Source organism: Paramisgurnus dabryanus, chromosome 12, assembly GCF_030506205.2.
Source record: "Paramisgurnus dabryanus chromosome 12, PD_genome_1.1, whole genome shotgun sequence".
NCBI classification, from domain to species: Eukaryota; Metazoa; Chordata; class Actinopteri; order Cypriniformes; family Cobitidae; genus Paramisgurnus; species Paramisgurnus dabryanus.
In genome coordinates, this window is record NC_133348.1 from 29,033,211 (window position 1) to 29,046,914 (window position 13,704).

Sequence of the window (13,704 nt, forward strand, 5' to 3'; positions counted from 1 at the left end):
TAGTAGTCCTTTGGTAGAATGCATACATTTGCAGTGTAAAGCATTACATACTAGACTTAGCTTCAGAAGATGATGATGACTTTGAAACTCTTATTCATCAGACGTTTAGCTAACATGACATCTGAGACTGAGCAGGCAATAATTGATTACTTGGATCTAGGGGTGTCCTCGACTAAGGATTTACATATTCGAATCAGAATTGTCGAATCTTTCCATAGTCGACCGATAGTCGAATCATCTTTGTTTGTGTGCATGGGTTGGGAAGGGGCCAGACCAGGTACAAATTGTTAACTTTTATTTTCTTTCACAAGCAGCACGCATAAACAACTTTCTGATAAAGTGACCAAAACTGTCTTTGAAGTGAAGAACAAAGACAAAACTGATGATGCATTTATATATATTTTTTAAGGTAAAATGTAATGCAACATTTGTTTAATTATTCCTCATAACATTTTAAAGCCACGATCTACAGAACATCACACAAAAAAAACATTTTGATAACTAAACCTTAAATAATAACAAATTATCCTGCCTTGGAAACCCCGGCTACAATTCAGTGTTTTTATTTAATTTGGAAATTTAGCGCGTCACAGCAGTCATGACCAAAAAAGCGACAAATGAAAAATGACACATAATTTGTGATTGTTATTGTAAATGATCAAAACTAAGCTTTATATACAATTCATTAAACGTTAATTTATAACAAGAAAAACACTGAAATTAATGATTTTATAGACACTACGCTACGTTATTATTTAGCACAGAAATACCTGCTTGCTTGGTTTGACTTTGATCATCTCTGTATTCACTTTAGATACAGAAAGACCTGATGAAATTATTTATTTCAGAAATGTCTTTGCTATCATTTGAAAGTGAACACCGACCATAATATTAAATCACAAGAAAGACAGTTGTGTCAGGCATAAATATAGGTTCGGTGCAGATATTTTCAGTTTCATCATCGAAATTTAAAGAAACGGCTTACCTGTTTTATAGTTTAACTTTTGACGAGAGAACCACTCTGTTTTAAATACATTTTTAAAACGTATACCCGTCGAAAAACATCTGTTTTTTAATATTTAGTTTAATGAACTACTAAATATGAGACGCAGAGCACCTAGCTCGGTGTGTTTTGACTTTAAATGTATCCAAGTGTTTTACTTGTATGAAGAAAATGTCTTCAGGACAGGTGAACTCTGACGAGCCCATCTAGTAGGGTTGGGCAAAAAAATTATCTGCGATTCTCAGATTCTCATGCGATCTCATCCGTAAGGCCGGTCGTTGATTGGTAGTCGTGATTATTCACCTACTTTCAGATGGAGTGGCATTTATACACAGATCCATATTTCACCGGGAAGATAGATTTTCCACGGTTATGAACCCGATTTTGCCTAGCTTCTCTGTGAAATTCAACATTTTTGGCCCAGCTCTACCATCCAGTCCTGTTCTTGTGTTGATGGTTGGGGGAAGTGTACAGGTAATATAATAATCCCACAAAACCAGTTTAAGTCCCCTTGTTAGGAATGGCTGGGAATGTGTATGATGTAATAAAACACAGCGAGCCTGACAATGTTCTTCAGTTATATGACCATATATACAGAACAAAGCACAGCTTAATGAGAAACGTGACCCATTGAGGGCCCAAACCTTTCGTGTCTCTCTGTGAGTAAGAGCGGTGCACGCATGCCTCAGTGTTCCTCCTTCACATTGAAGCATGTTTGCATTGATTATTGTGTATTTTCAGGTTATTATTGTGTGAATGTGGAGCTCAGACAGAAAGATGTTCTCATGTGACACACCTCACCGATTGAATGCTGTGTGTTTGCAGATGGTGGGGTTTTGATGGGGGTCATTGATGTAAATAAAAGCCACTGGTGCTCTTTTCTTTTGATTTGAGAAGATGAAAGAAGGGTTTGATGCTTTGACTCTTAAACCCCATTCACACAGACTTTTGGTCCCAGAAATGCACATAAAATTGCCAGACAAGCTTCTGTGTGAACGCAAACACATCCCGCAAATCTTCTGGGGTCGATGCAGAAAAGAGGACCTAGTAAGAAAAAACTAGGGCTGCATAACGATTAATTGCGATTACTTTATTGCAGAATAAAAGTCATTGTTGACCCCATATATGTGTGTGAACTGAGTATAATAATTATGTATATATGAATATGCACACATGCATGTATAATTTTAAGAAAAAAGTATTTATATTGACATATAATATAAATTATACATAAATATACAAATGTATATACACATGTAAACATTTCTTAAATATATACCTGCATGTGTGTGCATTTATCTATACAAAGTTATTATAGTTACATATATGACTTTAAAATATGAACTTTTATTCTGCAATAGATTAGTCGCGATTAATCGTTATGCACCCCTACGGAAAACCCTCTGTGTGAACAAGAAGCTGAAACAATGCTGTAATGGGCGTGTCATAGTGAGGACGCGCGTCTCATCACAACAAAAGTTATGGTTCAGCTCTTTAAAACGAGAGATTTACATGCAGATCAACATTTACAACGAGAAATGTCACAAACTAGACTGAAGCAATTATCAGGTAAGTTAGCTCGTCATTTACTGTGCTGAAGCGGAGATATTTCAGCAGCATAAAAGAATATCGCCTCACATGCTCATTTGAGCTTAAAATAAACAAAAAGTGCAGAAGAAAGTGCAGGACTTTAATAAGGTCATGTGTCTTTCGGGGACCTTGCAGATTCCGGCAAATCATTGGCAGTGTGAATGAACAAAAAAGCAAACGATCACGGAAAATCCAGGGTGAATTTTCTGGAAAGTCTGTATGAAAGGGGCTCAAGATACGTTGATGCGTCTCTTTTTAGTTTCTGCTGAAGAACATTGGTTGTAGTGCACTGTTTTAATCTTCTTCTTCTTCTGCGTCTGTCAGTGTGACCGGGCGTAATGACGACAGAGGTCGGAACAGAGACTGATGTGAAGAAGGAACCAGAGAAGGTTCAAGAAGATCAGCAGCAAACGGACCAGCCTGATCAAACATCTGACGGCGACGCCCCGGCGAATACCGAGGAACATCAGGTAAAAATAAAACAAAAGATTGCTTCAAACGGCGTTGAGATGGCACGGATGTTGCATGTTTATTAACACAGGCTGACCTGTAACTAATTTTATCAAAACAACATAATGAGGTCATGTGACTGAAACAATAAAACAGTACAATTCAAACATTTATCATTACATATTTATGCTGTTTTTGAGAAGTGGTCTATACTGTAGTTTAGTAGTATGCAGTCTTAACCATCATACTGATGCATGTGAATGTTTCTATATATTTTCTAATTTGACCTCCTGACCAGCAGGGGAGCCAAAGCGCAGAGGCCCCGACCGAACAGGAAGAATCTCCTGAACCCAGGAGCCCGACTCCAGCCGGTGAGCAGAAGAAAGAGAAGGGAATCTCTCGCTTTCTGCCTCCATGGCTTAAACGACAGAAATCACAGAGTCAGGAGAAAGAAAGTGAGAGTGCTGCAGCGGACGTGAAAGACGGGGAACAGGAGGAGAAAGGGACCAAAGAGAAGAGCGAAGACCAGCCGGCGGAGGTGAAGGAGGTGACGGGAGAAAAGAGCAAGACAGAGGAGGTGCAGGTGGAGGAGAAGGATCGCGAGGAGCAGAAGTCTGTCGGCAGTGCAGACACACAGGTGAGAAGAGAACATGATGTCTCATAGTAACATCATGTGACCGACTAATCGTTCTTCATAGAAAAACAACTACTTCCTAATAAGACAAAAGATCAAGCAGAGAGAGCACAGACACATTCTGCCTCCGTGTTTTCATTTAGGTCATATTTATAATAGACCAATTTTTTATTATGATTTTGGATTTAAATGTTAAGATTTGACTTCAAAACAAATGATTAATGCTATGCTGCCTTAAACCCATTCAAGTCCTCTGTTGTCTATGTAGGTTGCCCAGTAGGTTTTGTAACAGAGCAGAGAAGGTTACATTTAAAGGGATAGTTCGGCCAAAAATGATATTAAACCCATGATTTATTCACCCCCAAGCTGTCCGAGTTGCATATGTCCATCGTTTTTCAGACAAACACATTTTCGGATATTTTATAAAATGTTTTAGATCTTTCAGTTGATTAAATGTAATGTTACGGGGTCCACCCATAGTCCACGACCTTCAAGTCCAAAAAAAGTGCGTCCATCCTTCACAAATTAAATCCAAACGGCTCCAGGATGATAAACAAAGGTCTTCTGAGGGTTATCCGCGCGGTGTTGTTGTAGAAATATCCATATTTAAAACTTTATTAACGAAAATAAATACCTTCCGGTAGCGCTGGCATCTTAGACTCCTCTGTATTCAGGAGAGAGTATTAGCGTAGTGTACGCACTTTTCTTAGTGACGTATGACAAATTCGGAGGGCGGGGGCACAGAGCAGCAGCAGAGTAGCCTCCGTAGGCTGCGTAAGCTCTCATCCTGAATGCGGACGCGACTAAGATGGCGGCGCTACCGGAAGGCATTTATTTTCGTTAATAAAGTTTTAAATATGGATATTTCTACAACAACACTGCAACACCGATGGACATATGCAACTCGGACAGCTTGGGGGTGAGTGAATCATGGGTTAAATATCATTTTTGGCCGAACTATCCCTTTAATTCCGGGCCACATCAGCTTTACGGGACCTCTCAAAGGGCCGGTTGTATTTGTAAGACTATATGAATGTATCAACTTTTTTATTACATTGCATAATTACCTCTGTATTCGATTACTACTGGTTTTGTTAATAACTAACTTAATACCTAGCTTTGAAAGTAGAAGGCCAGGACAAATAATGAAGTGTAAACTTGGTAAAAAAACACCTGTTTTATGTGAGCACACTCTCTGATTTTTCTGTTATACTTCATTGTAAAGGTAATAAAATGAGAGGCATTTTCAGATACCAACAAAGAGTTTTACAACCTCCTTCACATTATATACAGGCCATGCATTTATCAGACACCGAAACCTGTCATTCTCGCTGTCGTCATTTCTTGCCCTCTTTGCAAAAAAGACATGATTTTTTTTACCTGGCTTAGATTGACCGATCGACAGACGTCTCACGAGTTCAGTGTTGCACAGATCAGTAGTTTCAATCAAATTATTAAAAGAATTAATCTAGGGATGCACCGATAGGATTTTTTTGGGCCGATACCGATTTAAACAGACAACTTTTGGCCGATACCGATATTAAACACTTGTATACAATACTATACAGTTGGTCTATTAGCTAGTTTATTTCTGCATCAAATTATTTTTACTGAACATGGATTTGATCTAATTAACATTCAACTGACCAACATAATAAGAGAGGCACAAATTAAGCTAAAACAAATAAAATAAGAGAGCATGACAACCTTCAAAGGTGGTTTTTGCTATTCAGCATTTATTTTATTAACAACATTAACCCATTTTTTACATATAATGGATTTCTTTATGCAGTTAATTAATAAACAATCGGTATCTGCCTTTCTCGTGCTATTGCCGATATGCCGATGGTTTCAAATTCATAAAAAATTGGCAGATAAATATCGGCGGCCGATACATCGGTGCATCACTAAATTAATTGGTTCAGATGAGTAATTAGTTTGTGTTTTTAGCTAAAATAGACAAGTTGTGTACTAATCCAATCTGGACATCGCAAAACATTTGTGTAAACTAGATGGAAAACATTTTCCCGCTGGATAGAGTTTGATCTTTTATCCTTTTACCATTGGGTATCTGTGTTGATGAATATGTGTGTGAGCGCGAGAAAGAGAGAGAGAGCAAGAGCAGATACTGGTTGTATCTCAAGCCAAATGCTGCAGCCTGCGGAGGTCGCATATGTAGACTGTATGCGTCATCAAGCCTGGTTTATTTAAGTTAACTGAGCATTAAATTCACAAGTCATAAGCATGTTACACTAATTTACTATCAACTAAGAATAATAGTCAACTTTATAGACCAATTTCGTGTTTGCAAACAGAGATGACGTTTTTTGTGGGCGGAGCCAAACTGGTTGCAGAAAGTGACTGCTCCGCAGTAGGGTTGTGAAGTGTTTTAGCATTAAACCGTGATTTTTATGGATCCGGTGTTCTGTCGAAGTCTGATTCCTTTATGTTTCCTTTTAGTGCAATGTTTCTTATAGCGTTTTAATCACATTACGTTTATTTTTTTAGATAGATAAAAAGTTTAAATGGCTTGGCTACTGATATGCATGTATGTAATGTATATGTATTGTTCTTTTTTGCTAAATCAAATATTTTTACAGTCTGAATCGCTAAAGTACATGTAAAAGCAATACTATCATGTATTATATATAATAGCGTTTATTAAATATTTCATAATTTTCCTGTTTTTTATTATTTCTTCTTTAATAAATTATAATTGTAACATGATAAAAACGCTATAAGAAACACATGGAGGGAACAGACTTCGACAGAACACCGGAAATCTTCTCTACTTATTTTCTATTCTAATTATTAAAAGATTTCCAGATGATTTCCTTGCTCCATTCTGTCCGTTTAAGGGCTTATTGTAATCATAAACACCTACGTTTATCTTCAAATGATGTCTTTGACGATGGTATTCTATAAAAATGAAAGCCATCTTTTTTGGCATTCTTATTCTGACACTTAACAGCACAACCGGACATTTTCCAGTGAGTTATCTTGCTCTTTTCACTCGTGTCTAATTCATTTCCACTGTTTTTCTGCAACCGCATTGCGCGCGCAGCTTGCAGTGACGTAACTGTGACGTCTACTCTAAATTGGTCTATACATCTTGATGGCGTATGCAGCCTAGAAATGCCTTTGGATTGAGAAATGGCCACTGTGCTTAGTTTGGAGAGTGCACGCGTGCGGGGCGGGGATCTCTGCTTGTTCTCTCACCTGCAATCATCAACATTATCACTCCTATTTACAATAAATTATCATAATAGACTTAGGCTAAAAAACAATGCAGGAAACACCCTGCAAAAAACGTATAATAACAACAAAATAATTTGTAAGCTCTCACGGGGCACATTAGTAACATAATTTGTAAGCTCTCGCGGGCCAGATAAAATGAGGGGGCGGGCCGGATTTGGCCCGCGAGCCTTGAGTTAGACACCCCTGCTTTAGCCTCTCACCGATTAGATCACTTGCCCACCACTGCACCGTCTTCCACAGTCGTTTTGATTTTTTTCTTATATTAGAACCATAGTTTTCGTTAGAGAGAGTAGACACAAAAAATTGAAGCGTGCTGAATTTGTATTAATTCCTTGGCTTTCCATGCCTTTTTGCACCTCATTTTCTTTTGGGGGTCCAATACTTTTGCCTGTGTCATTACATGTCATTTAATTTATGGACATTTTGTGGTTTGATGTCTTTGCATGTGACGTGTTCAATAGTTATTTTCCCCGCTGTAATTACATAATCAGTCGAATAAGTCGAGCTTTAGACGTATGAGCCCGTCTCACTGCTAAACTGAACCCTTCCTCTCGCTCAATACTTCAGCCAGAAAATATTCACATCCACCCACTGACATCATACATCAGTGAGCCTTCATCACATGAGTGTGTGTTTGTTCGTGTGTTCACAGCCTGTTAGAGAGGAGACGGAGGGAGAACCGGACGAGAATCACAAGCAGCAGGTGAACGCACGGGAGACTCCATCCAAACTCACCAAGAAGATGAAGATGGTGGTGTGTCACGTCACCTTACTGGACGGAAGCCAGTTCACCTGTGACGTGGAGGTAAGATCGGTCTATATGTGTGCAGACCTGTCTATGTTTATGTTTGTATGAAAATTGACCCTTTCCAAATGTTGAAATGTGTGTATGATGTTGGGAAGAAAAAGTTTAACTCTTTGTAGTCTTTCATTGTAATGACGTTCTCATGTCATAATCCCATCCTCATTATTCCCTATAAACTATTTTAAATGTGTCCGTATCAAGACACATCAACATAAAGTCTTGATAAAACATCAACAGAGTCTTGAGTAGCTGTTTGTTTTGTATTAGTTTTGAGTCATAGATGAAGTTTACAGATGAGGAACTCCCATTCTCCAGTGGATTCCTGAGGGTTTTTTGCGTCCAGCTGTTTAGTTCTCTGGATGTTCTCACACAGATATTGGTTAAGGCTCGGTCCCATTGTGCTGTGTAGTTTATTGTCCCGTGGTTGGATTTGTTTTCTTGTTGGGTTAATCAGATTAAATAAAATCACAATGCTGGAAGAATCGGACACGCACATCCGCTCATCACAGTAAAGCCTTGAATCCCTTATAAAAACATGAGCTGTTTATGTAAGCCTCACAAGGCAACGATTGTTCATTTATGAAAACTTGATTAAAATGATAACATCATGATGAGTGTAAGTGATGATCTGATGGGTTCGGGTTGTTTTATTGATGAGACTTTAACAAGTTGTACACTTATAGAAGTGCTGTGATGGCACCGTAGTAATGATGTCATCGGGTCAGACAGTGCTCTGATGGGGCGTACGCTGATGACCTGTGACCCTGCTGTGATTTGAAGGGTGTGTTGAATATTTTGCATGGGTTGTTTAGGGTCAGATTAGTAGAGGTCTGTTGATCTGTCACAGGTTTAGCCCCTGACATCTGCTGTTGTGACTGGCTCAGTGTGTCTACACATAAACTTGTAGAGAATACTAATGCAGTCAACACAATAGGATTGGAGCTGCCAGTGATGATAATACTGTTTGTTTTGCATTGTAGCTGATACAATAATAAAAATAAAATGAAGAGTTTTGACTACTCTGTAGATATCGGTAAATTTTTGGTGTTATCACAATATCTGATTTACTTTTTTGCAAGAATGTAACACTGAATGTTACATTGCCATTTTTGATATTTCCTATGCATATATGCCAGAATAGTGTTGTGTCCAAAATTTGCGTGCTTCTATTGGAGTTGCAAAATTGCGGGAATTTTCAAGGCTGTAAACTTCCCATGGGAATAAAAGGGATAGTTCACCCCAAAATTTTAATTCTGTCATCATTTACTTACTCTCATGTTGGAACAAACCTGTATAAATTTCTTTGTTCTGCTGAACACAAAGGAAGATATTTTGAGGAATGTTTGTAACCAAACTGTTTATGAGCCCCATTTACTTCCATAATAGGATAAAAGAGTAGGGGAGAGCGGGGCACAACCTAACGCTTATTTTTTTGTTTTGTTTCATTTAAAAAATATTTGAGTTTGATGAATTATATTTTTACACAAGCAACACACACATCTCTGCTACAAATGAACATTTGAAGTTTGTTTCTAGTATTTACCATTCTTGGACAATTACATCAAACATGACAGAAGTGCAAGCGTTACAACTTACCCCATAGGTGGGGTTTATTGTAAAAGGCAGGGGGTTAGTTGTAACACTTGCTAAAAATTAAGTTTGCAGGCAAATATTTCAATACTATTTTGTCTATATACTTGAAGTGGATATTGTTTATGTATCTGCCTTTAATAGACAGGTATTTACACTATTCATTCTTCATCTAACCAGAGTTCAATTATAAATGGATACAAATGTCTAAATATGTGAGGAAAAAGCAGCAAAATTATGACAAAAAACAAACATTTTTTTTTATATGTGTCCCAGTCTGTAAACACCATACTAAAGTCTCAAAATCAAATTCTGGGATAATGAAAATTGGATTTAAGCCATTCATTTCATTAGGATTTTAATCTTTGACATGACCTTATTCAATCAATATTAAAGATATAAACAAAAATACTCATTAAAACACATTGTTTGATAAGACAGGCACATTTATTTTGTTGGCAGCCAGCAATCATTTGTGTGGAGCCGATTTAAAACAACGGCAAGAATTACACTAATGTTAGCTTTTTTCATATCGTTAGTGCTGAGGGGGTTACCAAAAAAGTTGCTAAGAGCTGCAGACATATTTCAAAATGAAGCTGTTTTTGTCAACAAGACACTGATTAAGATGACATAACATTGGTTTTGGTATCTTACACACCCAACTTGGAAACCGAAAAAATCTATGATGACACATGATGAAAAAATGTACTTACATTCCACCAAAACATTCTCTCATCACTAACTCTATGGAAAAACATTAAACCTTTCCATAAATTTGTGTGAGACCGTCTTTTGTCGCTCAACCCTGTGCAATAATGCAAACGGTCCGTATTACAACTAACCCCGTTTTTGCCCCACGCACCCCTACTATGGAAGTGAATGGGACTCACAAACTGTTTGATTACGAACATTCCTCAAAATGTCTTGCTTCATCAGAACAAAGAAATGTATACAGGTTTGCAAGGGGTAAATCATGACAGAATCTTCATTTTTGGGTGAACTATCCCTTTAAGAGGAATATGGGAATTTACGGGTATATATATATGAAAATTCATGGAAATAAACTGGGATTTTGAAAAATTGCTCAGTTGCCTATAACAGGGAACACCATAAAACAAAATTTAATTCAGTTTCAGTTGAATTCCTACTTGAAATGCATCAGTCGCATGCAAACAGCACACTGCTTACTAGAATGATTTCTGAAGGATTTTTGATCAGATAAATCCAGGCTTGGTGAGTTCAAGTATCAGGATTCTTTATTAACTCTTTCCCCGCCATTGACGAGATATCTCGTCAATTAAGAGGAAACGCTTCCCCACCAATGACGAGATTTTCCGTCTTTCCGCAATACCGCTATTATCCACCAATTCCGCAACTTTTTAAACCCGGAAGTATTGCAACAACCATGCCACACTCAAAATTGCTTAAATCACCTTTCTTTCCCATTCTGACATTCAGTTTGGAGTTCAGGAGATTGTCTTGACCAGGACCACACCCCCAAATGCATTGAAGCAACTGCCATGTGATTGGTTGATTAGATAATTGCATTAATGAGAAATTCAACAGGTGTTCCTAATAATCCTTTAGGCGAGTGTATATAGAACATTGTTTTAACTATAAGGCAGCAGATACTTCATCTAATTTACTATTTACTGTCACAGGTGGGGTTTCCATCCAAAAGTGAAGCAAGTCTTTTCACAATTCACAAAAAAGAAAAACAAACAAATGTGAATTAGATGCGTTTCCATTAAGTTGTACGAGCAAATAACGGTGCTATAGGTGACCTAGCATGCTCAGAAGAATAAATGCAGGATTTTTGATGCTGTCACTAGCAGCAAAGTCATTAGGATGACGTCCAGCCCTAAATATGGTAAAGACAACGTCAGCTGATACAGCTACATGATCGGTCATGTTGGTTTAATGTTCGCTACGTCAGAATTTATTTGCTAAATTCGTTTCAATTTATTCTTTTTCGGATAAGTCAGAAATTTGCAAATTAAGGGATTTTTATTTGAAATTTGGCGTTTCCATCCCTCGTTTCTTATGCAATACTTCAAATGTGCATAAAATCAGTGTGATGGAAACCCAGTTACAGATACAGCTCGTACCGAGTTGCCCCAATGCATTGTTGGATTTGCCTTATCGAGAGAGGATCGTTTCAAACATTGGCCTAATTGAGTTCTTCTAGAGAGTAGTTTGACGTAATGCTTGGATAGGAAGCTCAGAAGGGTGAGCTGTGATTTGTTAAGATATTTCCAGGTCCGGTTCTAATTACTGTCCGCTCTGATGTTTAAACAGAACCTCGTCTATGTCCTGCCAGCCGAAAATGCTGAGCGTTAGCTGACCTCCATTGTTCTGGTGTATTCATGCAGAAGACAGAGGCATGTTTACTCAAAGATGAACGTTGGCCGTCTGCGTGTAAGCCGCACCATGAAACAAAGCATTCCAGACGTGATTTTTTGTTTAAACAGCACTGACAATGAGCTCTCTCATGACCACAGAACAACTCTTCTGTTCAGACGCTCACGCTTTCCTTCAGCAGAGTTAGAGTGGATCAGTACTGCCAATTCAGCCAATCACAGCACACTTACACTCAACCAATCACAGCGCAGTGACCTATATAACAACAGAGTGCATGTTGTTATATGTGTAGAGAGAAGAGAGCCATGCTTTGCTATTTCAAAGGAAATTTTCCTGGAAACAGAGTCCGGATGTTACAAAATGTCTGGGTTTAAAAGCATCAGAGTTGGATTGAATTACAAGACCATCAAGACTAAATGATTGTGGTGAAATCTTTCTCTCTCTCTCTCTCTGTCTCTCTCTCTCTCTCTCTCTCTCTCTCTCTCTGGGATTAGTTTGATGGTAATGCTTTAGGACAGGTCTGTTGGTCTTCATTGTAGGGACATGACATATTATCAGTCTCTGATAGACTAACACTGGTTGCACTCGTGCACATGGGCAGGTACCATGGCTAATATTTGATGTAATGGGTGTAATAATATTAATATGTCATTTGTGGTGCGGGAATCAATAGGCGCAGGCCTGGAGTGCCTAAGTGTCTAAAATGAGATTCCTGTGAGATAATAAATGAATATCATGTGATGCTTTATTACCCTGTGTGTAGATTGGCTGAATAGAAGTTTGATTTCAAGAGAAGCCTGGAGGATGTCTTTGATACAGTCACACTTCTGTCCTCACTGTTTTTACCCACAATGCACTTTTTTGCTCCAATGTGCAACGTTTCACTATTGATCTAGTGCAAACTGAAATCCATTATGTTTGTGTGTGTGTGTGTGTGTGTGTGTGTTAACGGCTGGTCAAACCGTCAGTGTTTAGATGGCAGCTGTGCAGTTTTCTATGCGTACCACTCATCAGTAAATCTGGCTTATAGTGTGAACGACAGCTCAGATTACAAACATCACCTTATGGGCATGTCACGGGCAAACAAATTTAATATCATAAATCTGTCATTATGATGGAGAAATTTTTTACTTTTGCTAATTTTAATATATAATATATATATACACACAGAATATTAATTCAAACTAAACTGTAAAAATAAGCATGTGAAACCCCAAGCTTATTAAAATGCGATTTAATCAGCAGTCATTCACACATCATCTTTAAAAAATTATGTATTTATCTATTGCTTCACTGGTTTGTTGTTAAGAAGACTAGTCAACCTTTTGGAGCAATACTCCTATACAGTACTGTGCAAAAGTCTTAGGCCAACATGACATAATTAGATTTGTTGTTTTTGCAATGTTATAGTGGTCATATATAATTATTTCTCAGTCTCTTATATAGAATACATCCAGAAAATACAGGAAATGCAGGATCTCTTAAACCTAAATGAAATTAAATCCTTATTTCTCAATATGTTAAGTGTCAAGAGAGGGCACACTAAATACTGACGATACCTAAAAAAGAAATTTAGTTTTGAAAATGCAATTTTTTATTTTTTTGTACATATTTCCTGTATTTTCTGTTTGTATCTTAATAGAATAGATTGAAAAATAAATATGGATGGACATTAAAACTTCTAAAACAACAAATCTGGTGGTGGTGGCCTAAGACTTTTGCACAGTACTGTACATATACAGTGGGGGAAATAAGTATTCGGTCCCTCAAGAAAAACGTGATTATTACTCACGAATTGAGCTAAAACTAGAGCTAAAGTTACGTGAACTTTACCAAGAAATTAACGATTGAACATAACTGATAAAAAGTAACCCTCCACATTGGCTATTGATATGACAACGTTTCCCGCCACAGTTACCCACATTTAGTGGTTGTTAGTTTCAAAGCATGGCGATAAGTATCGCAAGTGGATCTGCAGAAGGATTGGTTTTGAGATATTTGTGCCCCAGCCCA

The 13,704-nt window shown here is 37.7% G+C and overlaps 1 protein-coding gene across 22 annotated transcripts in view; it reads left to right on the top strand.

Annotated features, from left to right (window-relative positions):
* The window catches only part of epb41l2 (erythrocyte membrane protein band 4.1 like 2), an 84,798-nt gene that overhangs the window by 28,373 nt on the left and 42,721 nt on the right, over nt 1–13,704 (top strand). For 21 of the 22 annotated variants that reach the window (XM_073811433.1, XM_073811432.1, XM_073811439.1 and 18 more), the window contains exons 2-4: nt 2,918–3,063; nt 3,342–3,680; nt 7,588–7,740. In XM_073811433.1, the coding sequence (XP_073667534.1) occupies nt 2,932–3,063; nt 3,342–3,680; nt 7,588–7,740 (624 nt within the window). In that variant the 5' untranslated portion in view covers nt 2,918–2,931. The remainder of the gene's footprint in view (nt 1–2,917; nt 3,064–3,341; nt 3,681–7,587; nt 7,741–13,704) is intronic. The other variant, XM_073811435.1, reaches the window with a different exon arrangement.